Source organism: Bradysia coprophila, unplaced genomic scaffold (genome assembly GCF_014529535.1).
Source record: "Bradysia coprophila strain Holo2 unplaced genomic scaffold, BU_Bcop_v1 contig_232, whole genome shotgun sequence".
In the NCBI taxonomy this organism is placed as follows: domain Eukaryota; kingdom Metazoa; phylum Arthropoda; class Insecta; order Diptera; family Sciaridae; genus Bradysia; species Bradysia coprophila.
In genome coordinates this window covers 12,249,027-12,272,268 of record NW_023503493.1, presented here as the reverse complement: position 1 = coordinate 12,272,268, position 23,242 = coordinate 12,249,027, and the positions used below count along the sequence as shown (strand labels likewise).

The 23,242-nt window shown below is 36.2% G+C and overlaps 3 protein-coding genes across 7 annotated transcripts in view; 1 reads left to right on the top strand and 2 right to left on the bottom strand.

The window, feature by feature from the left end:
• Positions 1-4,668, top strand: part of LOC119076662 (extracellular sulfatase SULF-1 homolog) — a 44,652-nt gene extending 39,984 nt beyond the window's left edge. For 3 of the 4 annotated variants that reach the window (XM_037183547.1, XM_037183548.1, XM_037183550.1), the window contains exons 16-21: positions 44-167; positions 226-363; positions 425-597; positions 674-868; positions 944-998; positions 3,645-4,668. In XM_037183547.1, coding sequence (XP_037039442.1) covers positions 44-167; positions 226-363; positions 425-597; positions 674-868; positions 944-998; positions 3,645-3,744 — 785 coding nt within the window. In that variant the 3' untranslated portion in view covers positions 3,745-4,668. The remainder of the gene's footprint in view (positions 1-43; positions 168-225; positions 364-424; positions 598-673; positions 869-943; positions 999-3,644) is intronic. The other variant, XM_037183551.1, reaches the window with a different exon arrangement.
• Positions 3,040-9,482, bottom strand: LOC119076680 (probable cytochrome P450 6g2). Of its 2 annotated transcripts, XM_037183580.1 has the most exons (6): positions 8,448-9,482; positions 8,022-8,285; positions 7,856-7,953; positions 7,612-7,792; positions 3,558-3,562; positions 3,040-3,050 (listed from the first exon to the last, which is right to left on the bottom strand). In XM_037183580.1, the coding sequence occupies exons 1-4, from the start codon at positions 9,426-9,428 to the stop codon at positions 7,615-7,617; spliced, it is 1,521 nt and encodes a 506-aa protein (XP_037039475.1). In that variant the 5' UTR covers positions 9,429-9,482; the 3' UTR covers positions 3,040-3,050; positions 3,558-3,562; positions 7,612-7,614. The 2 variants fall into 2 exon arrangements, with proteins under 2 accessions (XP_037039475.1, XP_037039474.1); XM_037183579.1 differs by lacking the exons at positions 3,040-3,050; positions 3,558-3,562 and having other exon boundaries at positions 7,537-7,792.
• Positions 6,016-15,690, bottom strand: LOC119076681 (probable cytochrome P450 6g2). Its single transcript, XM_037183581.1, has 5 exons — positions 14,662-15,690; positions 14,221-14,484; positions 14,063-14,160; positions 13,786-14,004; positions 6,016-7,606 (listed from the first exon to the last, which is right to left on the bottom strand). Exons 1-4 carry the CDS (start codon positions 15,640-15,642, stop codon positions 13,827-13,829), a joined length of 1,521 nt encoding a protein of 506 aa, XP_037039476.1. The 5' UTR covers positions 15,643-15,690; the 3' UTR covers positions 6,016-7,606; positions 13,786-13,826.
• Between the last annotated feature and the right edge of the window lie 7,552 nt (positions 15,691-23,242).

Sequence of the window (23,242 nt, the reverse complement as noted above, 5' to 3'; positions counted from 1 at the left end):
ATGATTCGGTTTCTCCATTCGTTACTAACTTTGTAATTTACAGGATCGACCAATAGTCCACGAATTGAGAGAGTTAAAACCGAAGTCATTACGGAAGATCCAGATGATGCCGATAGTGACTTTAATCCGGAAGGGAAATCGTCATGTTTGTGTGCAGACGTTGAAGTGTAAGTGTCTTTACTGTATCATTTTTGCTAGGCCACCCTAACCTGCCAATTTTTACAGTGCTACCGTGAAGCCAGATTTGGCCCGTGATGCTCGTCGGAAGCTGAAGGAAGAGCGTCAAAAGAAGAAGGAAAGAAAGCGTAATCGAAAGGCCAAATTGGAGAAGGAGTGTCTAGCAGAGAGGATGAATTGTTTCAGGTTTCTTAACCTATGTCGTCCATTCAAAATGTAAACTTAATTAACTTCGACCAATCAACAGTCACGATAATAGTCATTGGCGCACTCCACCACTTTGGAACGATGAGCCGTTTTGCTTCTGCATGAATGCGAACAACAACACCTATTCTTGTGTAAGAACTATAAATTCTACACACAACTTCCTTTACTGCGAATTCACCACCGGAATGATAACTTACTACAACTTACGGATAGGTGAGTTAGTTGCTGTCATATGAACCCTCGTATGAACCAATGAAACACTAAACATCATCCGTTTCACATTTGCCAGATCCATTCGAGACACAAAACAGAGTGGCGTCATTGACGCCGGAGGAGAAGTCATATCTACATGACACGTTAGAGCATTTAAAAGGCTGTCGCGGTAAAGGCTGCACACTTCCTAGACACAGTACAATTCCCGTTCAGCAAGATCATGACAGCATACAAAACCAAAGAATCGGAACGAAGCGAAAAATTGACATGGGTAAGAATTAGGGTCTTGTCCACCGCGAATAGACGGTTTCGATTTTCGATATTTTTGCTTTTATTTTACATGCAGCTTCGAATCGTCATTTAGCGGAATTCGGTGAACCAAAGAGACGAAAAATGTCAAAGTGAGATTGAGAAGAAATTTTGTTTTTAATTATCGGTGAATGGTTACATGTGTATGTTTTGGCAGTTTTTGTTTTGTGCTTTACACCGAAACTTTTTCTGTAAACTAATTTTCACCACTCGCTCGTACTGGATGTTCTTCAGCTTTTTTTTTGTCTTTTGATATGTGTTCCCATAGAATCTACTCATTTGGCGAGATCACGTACAGACGGCAGTCATCTGTTAACAACACTGACAGCAATAATAAACGACAAGGACTATTGTAGCCTTTATAGCAAAAAGCATGTTCAAATCAAATGAAGTAAAAGATTTCTGAAATCAATCTCTGAAAATCTTCGATCAAATGGAAAAGATCAGATAGTAAAACTGTTAATATGCTTGCTGTTTGTGACAGGTTAACTCTATGATTTTTTGAGTATTTTTGGGAGAACATTTTCCACATTTTTTCTAAATTTTTCCACATTTTTTTGGGAAAATTAAGGAAAGTAATTGAAAGTGTGGGAAAATAGATGAAAATATAGGAGAATGTTCTCCCAAAAATAGTCACTGGATTTTGTATTTACTGCTTTTAGTACTATGGGTATTTTCACTGAACTTTAGACTTAGAGACCCTTTAGTAATATAAGTGCTGTGGTATCTCGTATTTCATATTTGTTTTATGTCAGACATTGAACACACATTGCTTTTAATTATGTCATATTACGATTGAGTGTTGAAGAAAAGATATTTTGAAGTAGTTTCTGTGACAGAGTAGAGGTGGGGTTGAACAAAACTTAAATAGAGTCGCGACACCTGCTCTAATTTTTTTTCATGTTCTTATTGAGGAACCACATTCAGTTCGCGGATCCATCCAGCCGTTTTGGAGAGCCGGCACTCCCCACGGCCATGAGTGCCGGTTCTCCAAAACGGCTGGATGTTATAGTACTCGAATCCCTCAATAAGAACAAAAAAAAATCAGAGGTGGGATCGCGACTCTATTTACGTTTTGTTCAACCGCACCGTGATTCCTTAAAGATTATTGTAAACTAACAGCAACATACTCTTTGTTGACCTCAGAAATGTTTTCAAAAATTCTGCAAAATAAACTAGTCAAAAGCAACATCATCTAACCTCTTCCTTTCTTAATGATTTCTCGAGATGAATCTAGTACTTCAACTCAATTTTAACCGGACTTGAATCAGTCTGAAAGACCCGGAAGATAATAAACAGACCTGGCCGGTTTTCTGGTTACCTGATGTTTTATGTACGTTTTCACCATTTTATATTTCTAATAAAATTTACCTCAGGTCACGCCACGTCAGGTCAAAGTTCAATCGGGTCAACGTTGAATCGGGTCAGGTTCAGGTAATTTTAATGTGAAATCTGAACACGACCTGAGACATTTCAGATCGGATGGTAATAATCGAACGTTATTAGTTTTGGGTGGAGCGTTAAAAATAATTCCATTTACCAATATTTCCATCTAATTGGTACCAATTTGATGATAATAACGGTAGCGAGAATTAAAATATTTGTAAAAGGAAAAATTCCAATGGTCGTCGATCAAAAAATATTGGTCGAATATAATTTCCCATTTCAGATCAATGATTTCCGGTCAAGGTCATTTCAAAGTCCACCTATTTCGAGCCTTACCAACGTTATCAATTGGTATAGGATGATTAAGAGGCATCGATGCTTTGCTGAAAAGCATACATTTAGGTGTTTTTTAAATACTGAATTTTAGTTTACTTTTGATGACATCTTTCCACCAGAATCCTTTTTGAAAAATGTACGACCGCAATAACGACCATGAATGGATTAGCTTTCAACCTCGCTTTCAACAGAAATTAGATTTTGTTGTAGCAGTTTGACCACCAGCTCTGAGAACAATGAAAATTATGAAAATTTCGTTAAACTGCTCGCTTTTCTCAGAGCTGGTCGAACGACTGAAACCAAAAGTAATTTTTATTTGAAGCTAACGCATTCGTGGTTGTTATTGCGGTCGTACATTTTTACAAAAGGATTTTGATGAAAAGATATCATCAAAAATGAGATATCTGACACGTAAATGTAGGCTACAATTTTAGCTGAGTACCGGTTCCTCTTAATTGATTTATAAATAATCTGAAAGAATACAGAGGTTCAAATACGAAGGAAATTTGAGAATTGCACTTGCACTGTTTAGTAGATTTTGCGATTTTTTGTGATCAGAATCTTAACCAAATTCATCCAAATCACTTAACATATTTCTGCGTTATCTAAATAATGGACAGACGAACTAATTTTTTTGCAATGCAACTCGTTGGTCAATAAGTCTTCGATCAAAAAATATGTCACACTTGTGAAAGAGATGCAAGATATGGTTTAAAATGTGATAGAAAGAGATACATATAGCCGTGACATACTTTCTGAAGGACCTCTAACGTTTTTAAGACATCAACAAAGCTAACACACTAACTCTGACAGACGTGCATCAAGTTTAAAACATTATTTTTAAACCAAAAACTAATTAAAATGAGGCTTTATGGTGACATTTTCAGACATTGGAGCTTTCACATAACTCTTTTAAAGTTCTTCCTAACCCAACCTTTTACCCTACTTTGCCTTTTCGACTTCAATTATTCATAACAGTGCTTCAGTCAACTAAATAAACTTCCGACGATTTTCAGGTGGCACAAACGGAAACAACACCAACACAACGAGCATTTGATGCGTCGCAATCGCTCGAATCGTCGACCCGTATGGAAGGAGCGTGATTTATATAATTAATTTGTAGAAATCGAATCGAATCGATTACATTCGTTCTGTAACAACATTTTTTTCCCCCAATTTGTTCTAAATTGATTTCATTCCAACCATTTCAATTATTGGAATGGAAATAATTCAACCTCGACGAGAGGTCGAGCATCCATAATGTCGTGTAGTTTATGACAGTAATAATTAGGTAAAATTTTTGTAAAATTGAGTGAGTCAAGCAGTGAGTATAGAAAAATTAAAGTTGTTAAATGCATACGGGGAAAAAATCATTCAGTGTTAACTTTGGAACTTAGATTTAAATAAAATTCAAAATTATGGACGTATGGACCCTGTACTGTCAGTCTCTAAGAAATAAGACGAAAGGAAATCTCCTGAAATTGTATGTGCTCAATACACGGCAAGACTGACTTTTATGCCAGAAAAAAACACAAATCAGGAGCTTACAATAGTTATTTGTTCAACGAGGGTAGAAAAGTAGGTAACGGAATTTCGATGATGTTGTTTGTGACCAGAGCGTAGCGAGAGTCACAAGTCAACAGAGAATCTTATCGTTTTTCCTATGTACACTCAACGTTTTTCACAACAAAGGCTTCCCAATTTTCAGCGGAGGGGTGAAAATGGCTGTGTTTGTGAAAAAAAAACTTTTTTTCGTTGTATCACATCACATTACCACATGAGAAATGTTAGAAGTAATTGAGCTTGGATTCTAACTTGGGCCATACATTCCAAATCGTTCAAACTGCACACTTCTTGCAGTTTAAGTTGTTAGTCGTTTGAGGCTTTTGCAACAACCCCTAAAGTATAACGTGGATTTTTCCTTGTTTATTTGTCTGTTCCTATTAGAGTATGAAGAAAATTGATCGCTGATTTAAATAGGTAAATTCTTTGTCTGATTGTTGATTCAAATTTTTCCTCAAAATCTTATTTCAATTTTGTGAAAAAAAGTATTTATTAAAAGGCTTTTAGGTATCTAATGATGAGATCCATTCACTTAGAGCGTAAGAGGTTGTCGATAGAAAAATGTTTTTTTTTGTAACGTTAAGACAAAAGATTCGTGCTATTGTAACACTGTAAATAGTAGTGCAAAGGTGTTTCTTCCGGGAGTTAATATACATAGAACCGTTCTCTCGAAAGAGATGGAAAATTGTTTTTTTTACGTTTGATTTTTATGCTTATTAACATTGTATGATGATGATAAAAGAGAAATAAAAAAAAGTTTAGCTGAAATCTACAAAATGTTTTTTCTGAAGTCCAGGAGGGAGTCTCCAGGAAAATTGATGTAGAACGAACATATTTTTATGTGATCAGGTACAGTAAAGGTCAATCAAATTTCAGCCTAGGTTTGCTTCTGCTGATTTACTCATACAAACAAAACGGATTAAAGAGCACTCAAAAGTCGTTTGTTCTTAGAAACTGACTTATTATCACTAAAGTCTACAAAGGAACCAAAAAAACCCAGCTATGTTCGCCAAAAGTTATGGATCACTTCCTACACTCAACGTCACTTTCAAATTTGCAGTTTTAATACAACGGAAATCACGTAACGCAATCGTTTCTCACGCATATTTGACACTTACATTGGATATCTTCATTGCAAGCGCAGCGCGCAGCGCTGCGCCTTAATACATGACTGTCCCGGCATCTATTACACGATGCCCGCAGGGCATCGTTGTTTCTAAAAATCTAAAAAGTAGATAGGAGTGTTTTTTGGGGTGGCGAGATGGGAAAAAGTCGAGTTTGGACCTAGGTTAGGGCTGAGGCCGTACCTCGGACCTAATGATTTTACGGTTGATTTCGGTAGAGCTTTTGATGCTGATTCAGGAAATGTAGGTCAAAAAAAATTTTTATGCGTCGCTTGGCCGCTAGGTGGCTTCAAAGTCGGATTTTTTGAAACGAAAAATGGCTGCCATTTCGCGTAAAATTAATGGATTGGCGTGAAATATGTGTCTAAAGGGTTTTCGAGGTCGGCGCTTCGGAATAAAAACATTTGAGAGCGGCCACATGCATGTGAGCCACCGCAAATTGCAAAAAAGTAGTTTTTTGGGTAGTTTTTCTCAATTTTCTCAAAAATAGTACATAGAACTTTTGTGCAATTTCCATGGTTGATAGCCGCTGAAAATACCTATCGATTGAGGTATATATTAAAAAAATCGGCGGAAGCGTTTTCGACAAAAGATGCAAAATGTGTCAATTCAGGGTACCAACTTTGATGCTGGGACGGCCACAAGATGGCGTCGTAGAGCTTTGGTCTCTTCGGGAGAAATGTTCAAAAATGAAAGTTGAGGGGGGTCCTAGAACAAAATTTTTATGTCCGAGGTCAGTGGACCGATTTGAGATTTTTGGTCACTCGATGTTCCAAGAGCCTCAAGGTGCGGTTTCAAAATGTCATTTTAAAGTTGAGGTCTTTGTATCGCTTGAATTTCGTGTTTACGTAGACAATATAACGCATCGAGTCGAAGAAAAAGAATCTGTTTTCTTAAGCTCGGACCGGCAATAATCTAATCTAATGTAAGCGGTTGATGCTGGATCATTTTCCTAAAACAATTTTTCGAAAATAAAAATTTGGATCAGTGCGTGTTTATGAATTAAATTACCTGCGAAAAGATAAGGCCTATCGACTGTACAACATTTGGTCATCAAACACTAAACATTTCATATTAAAATATTTGAGTTTCGATTCAACTTTTACAAAACTCCAATTGCATCAAAGAACCATTTTGTGGTTTGTAAACATCAACAATCTGATTGATATAATGTACGTCAAAATGGTAGTGCTAAACGTACTAGATCAAAAGGTGTCAAAAATGGTACGCTTTTTGTGAGCGCTAAAATTTTTAAAAGTTCATGTTCATAACTTCACATGCCAAGGGAAACTGATTGTTTTATTTTGTCACTGAATAAATAAATTTAAATTGCAGTAACAACTGTTGTACGCACTATTTACATTTTTCGAACATTGCAAACTTTCATATGTAAAAAATATCAAATTTTTCGGTAATTTGCTGAACATCGATGTGATCGATGTCGTGGGATTGTTGTGACCATTATGATTGTTTTTTGCGCTATCTATTTTATACTTTTAAGAAATGGCAAAGTGAAACATTTTCTTTGGTTAATGTGAATTCATCCTTTTACAAATTGTTACAGTGAAACGGTTTCACCGATTTTATTTTATTTTACGCCTTTAAAATCTTTTGCGACTTTCGAACGGATCTTAAATAAATGATTATCAAATAAACGTTTCCCGTTATTCATTGAAAATTTAAATAGGCTAATCCAAGGTAGTACCGATGCGCTTCGGCTATTATTGTAAAACTTCTTTCGAAGAAAGAGTTAAAATCTTCGTGATTGTTTGTCCATTTTCGTATTATTTTGAATGTTCAGCGGAGTCATGATGTGAAAAGTCGTTAGAGGCGTAAATTATGGAGAGGGTATAATTGCTCATTCTAATACAAATAATTCACCTACCGAGATGATCGTCGTCGGGATGATAGAATAAATTTGTCATTATGTAAAATTATTAAAGATCATATACAAAAATTATAGATTACATATAGATTAGGAGGATTAATTTTGAATAAATGTTCAAACGCAATCTTTGATTCCAGCAGATTATACAGACTGAAGTTTTTGCACTGAGTCAGTAGTACAAGAATATCCTGTAGTCTGTATAAATGTTTTCAAAAGCAATTTATCTGTCCCATGAAGGAAACCTAGGAGGATGGTTAAGCAGCTTTAGCTGCTTCAGATGTATCTCCTTTTGAGTTTACCACAGTGTTTTGATCATGAGCAGCGAGTAAGATGTATAAGAGACCAGTCCTTTATTAGTAGATGAAAAATCAATTCCGATTAGAAAATTACAAGCGCAAATAGAGTTACGAATTACGAAACAGCAACGAATTTCAGTGTTATCGACTGCTTATTATGTAGTAACGCTCCCTCTTTGTCGAGCTCAATGCTTTTCGGTGAACCGTCAGTACATTCCACGGAATACGATTTTAGTAGACTCACAATAGCGACCCTCATTTGCATCATCGCGAAACGTTCGCCGATACAACTCCTGAAATTTCAAATGCTACGTCACCCAATTCTGTTACAAAATTGAAATAACCAACACTCGTACCTTGGTCCATTAGAGAACGGTAACCACAGAAATTCATTGGTTGTTCCATTATTTGAATAAAATCGTTCTGGAATGAAATGGTCGGGGTCTGGGAAGTACTATAAGAACGGGCACCGCAACATATTAAATTGAAATCGAAACTTTAAAAAACTAAATGGAAAACAACCTCTGGATCTCGTTGTAGATTATAAATTGGTATATAGACTGGCATTCCTCGTGGAATTTTAAATGAACTGTACGGTTCCATCGAATAGCCTTCCATAGCATCGCACTCTCTGTCAAGGAATGGTAGAATTGGATACAGCCGTAACGTTTCTTTGAGAGTTGCAGTTAAATACGGCAAGTCATTCGCAATCAGTTCATAATTCATCTTTCCATGCTTCGCCAAAGCTTCGAGTATCTCTTGACGAATTTTAGTTTGAATTTTTGGCTATGAAAATTTGGTTTTTTGTATAAACAAACGGGGTTGACGATATGTGTAGCGTCAACGCACTTCAAGCATGAGTGGTACTCTAAATAAGGCACTGAAACTTGACAGACTATGCCTGAAGTGCGTTAGTAGCTTTCAAAGTCTTAGTCGAACTGAACTTACATGTTTTGCGATTAAGTAAAAGAAAAATTCGAGCGTCGACGTCGAGGTCTCGAAACCGGCGAAAAAGAAAACAGCCGCTTGTGCAATGAGAATGTCATCGGACATTACCAGTTCGCCTTTGCCAACTTTGGCCTTTTTCAGTGCAATCAATGCATCAATCAAATCGTTTCGAGTTTCACCACTTTTCATTCTGTCGATCATCACTTCGTCGTACAAACGTCGTAAAAATGCTTCGAACACCGGATGGAACGTCTTCACTCTCAAGACTTTGAAGAAATTGGACAAGAAAAATAGTAGCTGCCCCGCCACTTTATCCACGTATCGATTTTGAAATGAAATCTTTGCCATTTGCAAGAACTCAGACGTTTGCGGGTTTTTCAGACAACCGGACTCCGTTCCAAAAGCGACAATCGATATGGAATCAATTGTAAATCTTGCCAATAAAGAACGCATCTCTACATCAGGTGCACCGCCTTTCACCAATCCATCAACGGTCTCGCGGAGGCTATTTGCAATATTCTCCACCATGTAGAACATTTGCTTCATCTTCCCACTCGAAAATGTCGGTGATAGTTTCACGCGCAGCTCCTTCCATTGCGGAGTTTTTATTTGAAATAAACTTTGACCGCCAATCGGATCGTGTACTGGATCAGCGCCGGTATGATGGTTCGGAAAATGTTGGAAATCTGTTATTAAAATCCGTTTGATCAGGTCAGGGTCGCGTAACAGAACTGTCGGCTTATGAAAAACGTTGATGCCAACGAATGGCTTGCCAATAGCATCTGGATGGTTGTATAAATAACTTAATGCACTTGTGTTGCTCTCTTTCAGTAGGACAGTTTTGTAGAAATGTCCCAACAAAAGTGGTGACCTGATGTGCGGTATGCTACGCACTTTCCAAAAGTTTTGTTTTTCATACGCCCAGTAGTAAATCAATGACAACAAAATAATTACTACACCGAATAATACTAAAGTTAACATTGCTCCTTAGTTTGCAAGAGACACGACCGTATCGACTAACAGTTGTACGTAAACTAGTTTGATTTTTCGACTTTGAGGTATCATCGACTAATTTCGCTTTTTTTTGCGGAGGGGGAAGTAACTATATCTAAAATTGTGGGACCTATTTCAATGGGTTTCTTTTTAAATATAAATGAAGGACTCACTAGCTAGGCAATTAGAGACGCAGCCGAATAAGTTTTTTGAATAAATAAATCTAAATAAAATGTAATAAAAATATGACAAGTAAAAGGTTGTTTCTCAGCGTAACTCAGTGTGTGTAATTCAAAATAAATTGAAAAATTGAAAGTAATTCTTGAACATTGTCATGATACTACATGATACCTTACAGGCTGATAGCCTGTATTTGTATTAAATAATCAAATAAATAAATAAATCGTACACTTACTGGCAAGTCATGTTTTATGAATATCAAATTAAAATTTACAACGAACATATGTAATAAAATTTTATTTTCGACTCAGTGCGAAGCTAGAAAGCTTGTAGATTTCATTGATTTTCAATAATTTTCGTATCGTTCCCCAATAATTGTCAAAGGTCTTCAAAGGTCGATGAATGGGTATTTTTGAAACTCATTTTACGGCCGTTAAGTTAAATATGTACGAACACGAACTGTTCGTTGGAAAGCTCAGGTCAAGTACTTTCAGGGAATGCCTAGTTTGGTGTATGTTTCAGAAAAAATCATAAAATTGAAGTTGGGTGAAAGGCGTCAAAATCTATGACAGGTCTTTGTCAATAGAGATGACTGCTAATGTGCAACTAGCATGATCTCTGTAACATACGCTATCTAACCCTTCTATTTATGCCACATATGCCATATTTGTGATCATATATGAAATTTTTACAATCAAAGTCTTCGTATACCCTCCACTAGAAAATTTTCGATCACGATCACGATAGCCGAAAAATCTACAAGGAAAAATATCTTTAGAACCACTACCGTAATTAAGGGTCGGAACGGGTTCGGGTTGACCTGTTTTAGTTCAGGTTGACCTGAACCGGATCATAACCCGAATCTGAAAAATTATTTCAGGTTCAACCCAAACTCGACCAAAACTTGAATTTTCGATTTCGGGTTTAACCCGAACCTGACCTGAACCCGAAATTGACCAACCCGAATTTGACCTGAACCTGAATTTTCAATTTCGGGTTCGACCCGAACCTGAACTGAACCCGAAATTTTCAATTTGATCAGGTCGGGTTCCGGTAACCCGAAATTTTGAGCGTTTATTACACTAAAAAAAAGTCAAAAGTTTCGGGTTACCCGAACCCGACCTGATCAAATTGAAAATTTCGGGTTCAGTTCAGGTTCGCATTAAACCCGAAATCGAAAATTCAAGTTTCGGTCAAGTTTGGGTTGAACCCGAAATAATCTTTCAGGTTCGGGTTAAATCAAGTTCGGGTTCCGGTCTGACCGAAGCCGACCCGTTCCGAGCCTTAACCGTAATCAAATTTTCCAAACACAAATTGCACTGTTCGACTCCAAAAATTTAAATCAAAAGTTGAATTTTTTTACGTTGTTGAATGAGATCAGAATGACATCAGAATTCTTATCTAAAATCTTAATGGACAGTTGTCATATTTAGTCCAGTTCCTTGTGTCAGATAAAGCTGTAGAAAATGTTGGAAAATCTCAGTTCCAGGAGCAGTGCAGATTCAGTCTTATATCGCAACATCCAGACTTCAGCTTTCAACAAAAAAAAAAAAAGAATTTTTACAATGGATTGTTGTTGTATGTATGAAAGATTTATAACGTAAAAACTATGGTAGAATGATCTGTAGTACCAGTTAAGGTCTCACTTAAGGTGCTAAACTGGGCTCCAATATTAGTGCAACGATTCCTAGACTCACACTTCATATAACGAGTATGGGCCAAGTCCAGTTACAGTACTTAATATGATCCAGGTTCAAATATTAAAACTTATTTCACTAAAAAATTTCCAAATTTGACGAAATATCTCTCAATATGAGGCCTTGGCTTTCGCTGTCTAACTTACATTTCAATTTAAAATTTTCATTACAAAAACTTTTTTTTTTAATTCCAGTAGTCTGACCACCAACTAAGGAATTGATTTCCCCCTGTTATCATGTAAAAAAAAACGAAAAGTATTCCCACACTCTTTATTTCGTTACTTCGATGAGTCGAGATCCAGTAACTTTATTACTGAAACGGTCTCGCCTTGGGATGACAATCGACATCTAGTGCGATAAAATACCTTCATATTATTCTTATTACATAAATAACTATTGCAGATTTGGAAGTTAGGGCAAAATTTATCTCGTTATATCTGTTCTCGGCAGATAAAATAACCTTCAATTGATTTGAATTTCTCTCAATCGTCAATCATTGGTTTCAGTAGTGCGGTAACTACATTATGAAGTTTTAGCGAATTTTAGCCTTATCATTATGCCGTTTGTTATGATAAGGTAGAATTTTCGTCTACTTTAACAGTTAACAGTTACTGATGATAAACTCATCCGATTATAAATGTCTACTCGGTTGCATTTTGCATTTACATTGTTTGTTTATCGCTATGTAAATAAATTACTTTTTCCATTTTATGACAATTTAATTTGAATACTTCTGGAAATTAAAGTGACTTTTCCAAAAATAAGATTTACTCGGCCCAACCAGAGTTAAACAAAACTCTTGAATATTTAATTGAAGATAACTCTTGTACATGTAGAGTCGAAGATATGATAAAATGGAATGAGAGAACAGCTTTTATTGTTATTTTGAAAACGACGATCAAAACGGAGTGACTGAAAATCGACCTCTACTCAATACAATCGCATCCACATCAGTTTTATCTAATCTCTTCGGATTGGTTTCAAATATGGCTCAACCGTAACTGGAGAATTTTGTGGTAATAAGCAGTAATAACAACACAAATATACTCGATATACGGGATATACTGGTACTGGTACTTTCCGACAGAATTTTTAAGTTTAATTTTCATGTTACCAATAAGGAAAAAAGGCCGTGTCCACGCCACTGTACACTCTGTATATTTAAGAAAAAGAGATTGAAAAAATGGAACTTATCAAGTACAAAACTAATCGAATTGTGAACTTGGTTAAGCTTTTACGAAATATAATCTGAATTCGGAATTTATCATTTTACAGAGCGTAATATGAAGGCTAACTGTTTCATCCAAGAGAATTTATGCTTTTTATGAAGCGTAGTCTTAAGGGTTCATGTTCGATTTTAGTGAATCCATCCTTTAACGACGAGAAGCATCTTTGAACAAAGTATACAAACACTGCAGGTAATGCAAATGCTGAGTGGATCACAAATTTTACGAATTTTTGCCACTTCGCATCTTTTTCGTTATCTTGGGTGAATTTGGCCATATTTCTATCTGTGCTTCTCGACACGAAAGGTTCGAAACTTCAGTCAAAATATTCTTTTCGCAACAAGTGACGAAAAGTAGGACTTTCCGTTGTCTTTGATGCGAAAAATGTTGTGAGTGATTCTTTTGAAAAACAGGCTACCGAAATCGGACGCATTTTCCAGTGGACTTTTTTATATGTGTCTAGAAAGGTATTCGACCCTAGAAGCCAAAACCACTTTCAAAAAAAATTCTTCGAAGTTTGTGTGGCTGGTGAAAGGTGATCAAAAACCGAAAACTTGCACTTTTCTTACAAAAGTTTCTCCAGTAGCACGAGCCGTACAGGGTTGTGTGGGGTGTCATTAGAAAGGTACTTTTATGTACTTTTGGGCCAAATAGAAACTTATGTGGTTTGGATGCATCTGAACTGAAATAGTTATGTGCAGTTCAAGTTTTCAACCGAAGACTTACACTGTTCTTACACGAAATTTCTCGAGGTCCACAAAACGTACATGGTCGTGTGGGGTGTCATTAGAAAGGTAATTTTATGTACTTTTGGGTCAAATAGGGACTTATGTGGTTTGGATGCATCTACTATGAAATAGAAGTTGAAATGTTTAAGTGCCCATATTTCATTGTAGATGCATCCAAACCACATAAGTCCCTATTTGGCACAAAATAAACATAGAAAGATTCAATTTCAACGTAGAATATTATTCTGACCAAAAATTGTTCTACAGCATTTACTGAAATACTTTCGTTTTATAATTGTTTGCATAAGATAACCTTGGAAAAATATTTTAGATGAGCTATCGAACGAGAAAGTCGATTCACATACTTTTTCATTCAATTTCACTTTCAAATTTTAAACACTCATCGTTCCTCACGCTCCATTGATATGACATTGTATTATCCTGATCCTTTATTAGTACAGATTAAAAATCAATTCTTTTATTATTAGATTAGAAAATTACAAGCTCCAATAGGGTTTTCAAATCTTTTTCGATCGTTAAACGGCTGCCAACGAATTACGAAGCAGCAACGAATTTCAGCGTTATCGGTTGCTTAGAATGTAGGAAAGCTCCCTCTTTGTCGAGCTCAATGTTTTTCGGTGAACCCTTTGTGAGTTCAACGGAAAACGATTTTAAGAGACTCACAATAGCGATCTTCATTTGCATCATCGCGAAACGTTCACCGATACAATTCCTAAAATTTCATATCCTCTGTCACCCAATTTCAAAATTGAAAGAACCAACACTGATACCTTGGTCCATTAGAGAACGGTAACCACAGAAATTCATTTGTTGTTCCATTATTTGAATAAAATCGTTCTGGAATGAAATGGTCGGGGTCTGGGAAGTACTACAAGAACGAGCAACATTTAAAATTGAATTCGAAACTTTAAAATAAATGGAAAACAACCTCCGGATCTCGTTGTAAACTATAAATTGGTATATAGACTGGCATTCCTCGTGGAATTTTAAATGAACTGTACGGTTCCATCGAATAGCCCTCCATAGCATCGCACTCTCTGTCAAGGAATGGTAGAATTGGATACAGCCTTAACGTTTCTTTCAGAGCTGCAGTTAAATAAGGCAAGTCACTCGCAATCAGTTCATAATTCATCTTTCCATGCTTCGCCAAAGCTTCGAGTATCTCTTGACGAATTTTAGTTTGAATGTTTGGCTATCAAAATGAAATTTTGTCTTTTGTATAAACAAACGGGGTTGACGATATGTGTAGCGTCAACGCACTTCAAGCATGAGTGGTACTCCAAATAAGGCACTGAAACTTGACCGACTATGATCACTTTTGCCTGAAGTGCGTTGGTAGCTTTCAAAGTCTTAGTCGAACTGAACTTACATGTTTTGCGATTAAGTAAAAGAAAAATTCGAGCGTCGACGACGAGGTCTCGAAACCGGCAACTAAGAAAACAGCCGCTTGTGCAACAAGAATGTCATTGGACATTACCAGTTCTCCTTTGCCAACTTTGGCCTGTTTCAGCGCAATCAATGTATCAATCAAATCGTTTCGAGTTTCACCACTTTTCATTCTGTCGATCATCACTTCATCGTACAAACGTCGTAAAAATGCTTCGAACACCGGATGGAACGTCTTCACTCTCAAGACTTTGATGAAATTGGACAAGAAAAATAGTAGCTGGCCCGCCACTTTATCCACGTATCGATTTTGAAATGAAATCTGTGCCATTCGGAAGAACTCAGATGTTTGCGGGTTTTTCAGACAACCGGACTCCGTTCCAAAAGCGACAATCGATATGGAATCGATAGTAAATCTTGCAAATAAAGAACGCATCTCTACATCAGGTGTACAGCCTTTCACCAATTCATCAACGGTCTCGCCGAGGATATTTCCAACATTCTCCACCATGTAGAACATTTGCTTCATCTTCCCACTCGAAAATGTCGGTGATAGTTTAACGCGCAGCTCCCTCCAATGCGGAGTTTTTATTTGAAATAAATTTTGACCGCCAATCGGATCGTGTACTGGATCAGCGCCGGTATGATGATTCGGAAAATGTTGGAAATCTGTGATTAAAATCCGTTTGATCAGGTCTGGATCGCGAACCAGAACTGTCGGCTTATGGAAAACATTGATGCCAACGAATGGTTTGCCATTAGCATCTGGATGGTTGTATAAATAACTCAACGCACTTATGTTGCTCTCTTTCAGTAGGACAGTTTTGTAGAAATGTCCCAACAAAAGTGGTGACCTGATGTGCGGTATGCTACGCACTTTCCAATAGTTTTGTTTTTCATACGCCCAGTAGTAAATCAATGACAACAAACTGATTGCTACAGCGAATAATACTAAAGTTAACATTGTTCCTTGCAAGAGACGCGACCGTATCGACTAACAGTTGTACGTAAACTGGTTTGATTCCAAATTTTTATTTTCAACGACTAATTGATTTGATTTGGTATCTTTATCACGAAGGGGAAACAAGCTCTGCAATTATTGGGTTCTACTTAATTGCAGACCTTTAGTATTATTGAAGGCTCTACGAGCTAAGAAATCAAAAACTGAAAATGGGAAATCGTTATTTACACTCGCCAAACCATGAAAACACTTAATATCACGCGTCAATGGTTATATGTGTACCGTACCTGTTTTGGACGATTGATTTTAGGCAATTTCGCGGATTGTAGGCCGAACGAAGTGAGGCTTACAAGCGAAAGTGCCTTAAATCAACCGTCCCAAACAGGTGCACATGTAAGTTTTCATGCAGAGGGCCGGAAACCCGAGAAAATTCGAAAAATTGCCCTCATTTTCGGCCCCGAAGCATGAAAAAGTTATCGGGAACCACACTTTTTCAGTTCTCTCTCAGCAGACCTTGCATACAGGTCTTGGGATTCAGACGATGTTTTGCTTAATGGTGGAGTTTGTTTGTGTTATTCGTCAAAGAGAGAAATTTGATACGAAGACGGAGCTTACTCTCCGTTTCAACGAGTAGTGTGCACATAGAACGATCAATTCGTTCGGCTTTGTATCGCGTATTTTCGGTTTCGTCTTTATTCTTATTCTTCTCCTACACATTTAAGTTTAATTCCTTGAACGATGTGTAAAAATGCGATAGAAATGCTTTGTATTTGGTTTTGTTGTTTGTGTATTTCATGCTGTGACTAGTGTAAAATTTTGTGCATCACAGGATTGAAACCACTCAATCACAGTATGTGTCTGAATTCGTATCCCACGAGAAATATTTTTGCGTACGTATGTATGTTTCGTCGAGACGAAGTCTAGTCCAGGTGATGCAAATAACTATTTCACAACGGAGGCGAGAAAATAGTTATTTTCTCTCTCAGACTTCATATATAACGAACGTGGGTGAAGATCAGTTCCAGTGCATAGTATAATCCAGGGCTTTATATTTAAAGATATTTCACCAAATTTCAGTAAATGTCACTAAACATTCTTCATCACTTATGTAACATGAACTGAATGTTGAACTTATAACTGTGTCGCATAAGCGTATCAATACACTTTGTATTACATTAGGAGGGTACAGACGTTGCAAAGTTGAGTGTTTTGTCTTACAATACGTTGACAACCTAAAATTCGCAGCAAGTTGACAATCTTACTGCAAATGACAAACAGATGATAACAGACAGTGTTTCTTCCATCCCGCAGGCAACAAACGGTCATCACCTTTTATCCTAAGGTCTTTTTTTTACAAAATGGAGGAGAAGGTAATATGTTAAAACTTAGACCTTTAAACTCCTTATGAAGTACAATTTCGATTTTGGTGGCTTTGCTTGGGACAAAGTTCTATTAGAAATTGTGGCTATGTTGAACCGACGAATTCCTATATTTTGAGAACGTAAAACACTATAGTGATGTTGCTCGTATGAATGTTTGTTTTGCTCTGGTGTGGGTATTGCACCTGGCTCTGCTCTTGAGACCTCAATCGACTTATTATTTTACACATCAAAAATTGTTATTGCATTACATATAACTCAATTTTTGTTATTATCATGGAATTATTTTGAACTCGATTATCCATCGATTACAGCAGTCTGACCACCAATTTGAGAGTGTTTTCCCCCTGTTCTTATCCAAAGAAAAAAAATACGAAAAGCATTTGTTCCCTCATTCGTAATAACGTTACTTTGACGATAAGAGATTCAAAAACATAATTGTTCAAACATCAAATGCTTTAAATATGATTTTTGTTGTTGTGGCTAAAATGACTTTTAATTGATTCCAATGATTTGGTGAATATTTTCTCTCACTGCTTCGATCATTGGTTTCAGTAGTGCGGTAACTAATCATATTACGAAGGTTTATCGAATCTCAGCTATTCCGTTTGTTATGATAAGATAGAATTTTCGTCTACATAAACTGAAGATAAACTCATCCGATTATAAATATCAAAATATCTTCATATGTCTATCATATTGCTTATTTCTCAAAATAGCAGTCGACCGTCCCAAAATTAAAAGATTACTCAAAATCTCGTACGGTCGTAGATTTCTCAAAATTTTAAAGTTTTCTCAAAATACCAAATGACTGAAGATTTTTCCAAATTCATTTAGCGCTACTTCGAGGTTAACGATATCTCCAAAATTTTGAGAAAACTATTGGGCTAACTTAACCCCCATACAATTTAAGCTATAACTAAAAACTATAACTAAAAACTAGTCGGTTGGCCTGAAGAGGCGCCACATTTTTTTATACTTCAATCTAACTGTACTATTTTTTTGTGTAACAACTTCACATTGATTCATTCCTATGAAATGTCACAGCAGTGAAGTTTGTTCATGAAAAAATAATTCAGTGACAGCAGTCTTTTTATGAAGAAAAGTACTAATTTGTAATAGATTTTACCCTTAGTTTCTAAACTCCATTCTCCTATTAGCACGCCCAAAAACCCTGCACGAACTACACTGTCTACTAATAAAATCGAAAATAATACAAAATCATTTGAAAATACTGCGCAAAAAAGCGCTTCATATTGTACCTACATTACCAATGTGTCGTGTGGTGAAAATCGTTAAAATATTTATCGCAAACACAAAACAGTTTTCGATGTTTTCTTAGTATTATCAAATACTCGAACCACAAACTCTGATCATCACTTTCACAGGTAGGTGGCACCACATATACATTAACTGCTTCCGAATTCAATGTTAACTTACGGTTTAAGCCAATCAATATATCAGACATAGTTGTATGCCAGATTATCATTAATGCGTAATTCTTCGGACCATCAATTATGGAATATTAACTTCAATATCTTCTTCTTGATAAAAGAATAAGAACAATTTTTGGGAGTTTCCCGTCGTTTTATACCATCAGGAAAACACATCTGTCCTTATCTCACATATGAGATTGTGGCATCTATAACTCACTAAAATTAAATATTTAGTTTCGAAATTTAAATGTAACATTTTTGGACATTTTGGCACACGTTGCACCTCCGAATAAAAAATATTTTTATTCACAAATTGATTTTAGTTTCTGCTGATTACTCGTAAATTTCACATGAATTGAAGCCTGAGTTTTTACTGAGGGTAGCCACTTCATGACGCATTTTTTTTTCAAAATTGCCTTTCTAAACTATTTTCCTGTTAAAATGTTTGCGTTCAAGCGCAGAATGCGTCATCTAAAATGATAACAGTTATTTTGGAATCATGAACAGGGACTTGTGTCACATATCCCTTATTAGGAAATTTGGCTGATTCAAGTTACTTTAAACATTATGACAGACGGAAGTCTTAAGATCAAATATCAAGTCATCTCATCTGTTATTTACCAACATCGATCTACATGAGCTATAAAACATAGTAATGACTATAATAAGCGCTGACCCATAGAACTCCCTAGCAGCGATACATAATACCAAAAGTTTGAAATAGAGACATCGAGTAGTTAATGCTTCGTTTCGCCATTTTTTGTATGAACAATAAAACGAAATAGCGTGTGAAACAAGCCAACCATTAAATTGACATTCGACAATTTTGTTTCGTTGCTGGTGGGTGCTACGGATTAACATTGGAAAGATTTGTAGTATACACAATGAAGAAAAATGTTAAAACTAATGAAGTAAAAGACTGAAAAATAGTGACAATAGAATTCACCCGATTGAATACTGAGAATTACGTTTGAGCCATTTGTAAAAGGTTAATGAGAACGGGACATGAGAGATAAGATAATTCTTAAAACCATTTATTTTACATAAAATATGACGAGAAGAGGACAGACTGCAGCCTAAAAGTAAGATTTCAATTTTGCATTCATGTATCACAAGCTTCGATACTATCACGAAAAGCGACAGCCCAATTTTGCTGGTTAAAGACACCAAAGACATAAATCATTTGTTTTGAAAGTTTTGTTGGTTTGGTGTAACTGGGTTATGCGGCATTCGTGTTGTTCACCACAATGTGAAAAATAACAAAATAATCGGAAAATAGATAAATTGTTGGGCATATAATAATTGTGGTGTGGTGTGGATAGCGTGGATACCATTATAAGATAGAGTCCCAAACCAAACATATTGTTATTGAAACGAAAAATTTCATTGGCCGTGTTCTGTTTCTGGTAATCTTCTACACAACCACATCCTTTCTGAAATAATAATGGCATTTGAGAGACCAGGTCAATACTGTATTGACTTCAGTATATAATATCTCAAGAAAACCCAATTCGTTATCACAAACACAATGGTTTGTATAGTAAGATAAGCTTTATCAGCGAATTGTGAAAATAATTCTACACAGAGTAATATTGAATCGTTAATACTCTTCAATGCGGATAATCCGGACTATCGATAATGACATTAGCATAACAACCTAACGTCCAGTGTCTACATTTAAATGAATCATGCACAAAAATACATAAAAATTGATAAGCGAAAATAACACAATTTACGCAGAGAAAAAGAGTTCCAGCATTTTTCTCCGAACGTTTTATGCGTTCAGTCAATGGGTGGATAATTCGGTGAATTCCCTTTGCCTTCTTCAATTTGTACGAAATGCCCGGAAAACAAAAGTTTCGAATTTCATCAACACTTGTGTTCGTCATACCTCGTTTGGCATGTTTCGCAAACACCTTATCTCAATCGCGGTATAATATTTTCACAGTAAAAGTCCGGGCGAAAATGAAATTCGTTGTCTTATAGTCCCAAAAGACAATAGATTCGATTCATGAGACGTGTTTTAAACTTTAGAGACTTTCATTGTCACCAGGGTGAACTATAAGCCTGAAAACAAGTTACCAGAGCGAAAATAAAACTGTGAGACACGTACACTCAAAAATGCATCAATATCAATATGGTGATTAAACAGGAAAGGACAATCAACAAATATCAGCCGAAATTTGTTTCAGCTGATTCACTCATTCAAACAAGACAGGGTATGTATGTTTGTATGGTTCTACCACTACCAGCGTGTGCTGTTAATAAACACTCGTAACCGGTTTTGTTTGTATTAGTAAACCAGCTGATTATCAGCTGAAGCAACGCACTTCTGAAGTGACATATTTTTGACCGATACATTTTTGAAATCTTATTTTACCATGAAGCCATGTTGACTACTTTTTGTCGTCCTCTACATTTTTTACATTTGCACAAAAATGGGTCATCACGGCTTAATGGAATAAAAATTATTTCAAAAATGTCTCGGCCAAAATTATGTCACTAAATGTTCTACGAGCAAAGCACTGTGATTCTAGCACACGAACATTCATTTTTCCAACGTCAAAAAACCTCCAAATTCTCAAACATGTATGCGTGTACGATTGCTTGTGTGGTGTGTTTTTAATCACACGACTCCTGGGCGTAGATTCTCATGCTGTTCGTAATTTTAAGGAGGGATTCTTTTGAAAAACAGCCTACCGAAATCGGACGCATTTTCCAGTGGACTTTTTAAATGTGCCTAGAAAGGTATTCAACCCTAGAAGCCAAAACCACGTTCAAAAAAATTCTTCAAAGTTTGTGTGGCTGGTGAAAGGTGATCAAAAACCGAAAACTTGCACTTTTCTTACAAAAATATCTCCAGTTACACGATCCGTACAGGGTCGTGTGTGGTGTCATTAGAAAGGTAATCACACGTACTATTGAGCCGAATAGGGATTTATTGGGTTTAAAATCGACACAGAGATATATGCAGTTAAAGTTTTCAACCTAAGACTTACACTGTTCTTACTGAAATTTCTCGAGGTACACAAAACGTACATGGTCGTGTGGAGTATCATTTGAATGGTAATTTTATGTTTATTTTATGCCAAATAGGGACTTATGTGGTTTGGATGCATCTACGATGAAATATGGGCACTTAAACATTTCAACTTCTATTTCATCGTAGATGCATCCAAACCACATAAGTCCCCATTTGACCCAAAAGTACATACAATTACCTTACTAATGACACCCCACACGACCATGTATGTTTGTGGACCTCGAGAAATTTCAGTAAGAACAGTGTAGGTCTTCGGTTGAAAACTTTAACTGCACATATTTCAGTGTAGATGAATTTTAAACCCAATAAGTCCTTATTCGGCTCAATAGTACATGTGATTACCTTTCTAATGACACCCCACACAACCCTGTACGGCTCGTGTTACTGGAGAAACTTTTGTAAGAAAATTGAAAGTTTTCGGTTTTTGATCACCTTTCACCAGCCACACAAACTTTGAAGAATTTTTTTGAACGTGGGGTCTAGGGTCGAATATCTTTCTAGGCACATATAAAAAAGTCCACTGGAAAATACGTCCGATCTCGGTAGGCTATTTTCCAAAAGAATCCCTCAAGAATTCGTAACTTGACAGTTCTTATGGGATTTTACACATGCAACTGTGAAGTTACGAATTGTTAAAGTTACGACCAGCATGAGAAATGCAAAACCTATTTTTATTGCATCAGCCTCCGAATATTTCTTATGTTAGGAGCAGTGCTGTGCTTACAGGCGTTCACCTCAATTTACCGAAATTTATCGAAAAGCGTTTTCGGTAAATTTCGGTAATTGACCAGTAATTAATAGTTATTTATGCTACAAGAACTGTAAGAGGTGTTTTTTGTTCAAGGAATGTAAGTGGTCTGCATAACTCGTTGTACATTATATTGGTGACCTGTCCCGCGCCTCACTATTATAATTACTAGATTATTCATCACTAATCCAAACGATTTTTTTTAAGGAAATCCTACAATTGACCAAAGTTTTTTCTTTGTAAAACTGGTCTCCCTATACGTTCCTACATCCAATTTTTCATAGTTGTGATTACCGACTAACATAGAACTATAGTTTCACACTCTAGTCCTTTCAATTCACCTCGCAGTTTTGTCAAGGCTCTGTCTACATACTGTACGAGAATTGTACAATAGCCGAGAACTGTGTGCTTTGTTCGTTGATTTTTTTTTAATTCGATGCTTACAATATTCTATTCATCCAAACATCGAATCCAATGTTATTTTTCATTCTCATTCACAAACTAGTGTTACTTTCGAAGCTCGACGAACACAATTCTATTCAATTTCAATTGATAAACACAAACATGTATGGGTGTATGTGTGTGTGTGTAGTAGATACGGCATCAGTATGTTTATAAAGTTGGCATCATAGAGGCCTCAAGGCTCTACGAAAATAATAGACGAGAAGAAAAAAAATATTTCATGAAAATGCTAAATTCTCAACTACAAACGCAATATAATGTTATTGCATTGTCCGATTGCCTATCCTTATCATCCATTCTAGTTTGTGGATACCGGCTTTTTTTCTATCTAATAAACAAGTCACCACATGCGCACGACGAACCACACAATATTATTTTTGTTTTATTCAAGTACACATAGACGATATTCCTTATATACCGTAGCATCAGCTGAGCTTGGTTAACAGCATCGCAATACATTGATAAAAAGAAACATTTTTTTTTTTCGTTAAAGGCCGAATGAAACAACAACAAAACAAACATCATTCCATTACAT

Bases quoted from the DNA above. Each gene is read 5' to 3' on its own strand.
- LOC119076680 (XM_037183580.1), bottom strand. From the start codon at position 9,428: ATGTTAACTTTAGTATTATTCGGTGTAGTAATTATTTTGTTGTCATTG. The intron at 8,286-8,447 runs GTAAGTTCAGTT...AAATTTTCATAG, and splicing joins TTTACTTAATCGCAAAACAT to CCAAAAATTCAAACTAAAAT. The intron at 7,793-7,855 runs GTACGAGTGTTG...TTGAAATTTCAG, and splicing joins CCGTTCTCTAATGGACCAAG to GAGTTGTATCGGCGAACGTT.
- LOC119076681 (XM_037183581.1), bottom strand. From the start codon at position 15,642: ATGTTAACTTTAGTATTATTCGCTGTAGCAATCAGTTTGTTGTCATTG. The intron at 14,161-14,220 runs GTTGTTTTCCAT...TCGTTCTTGTAG, and splicing joins GTTTACAACGAGATCCGGAG to TACTTCCCAGACCCCGACCA. The intron at 14,005-14,062 runs GTATCAGTGTTG...ATGAAATTTTAG, and splicing joins CCGTTCTCTAATGGACCAAG to GAATTGTATCGGTGAACGTT.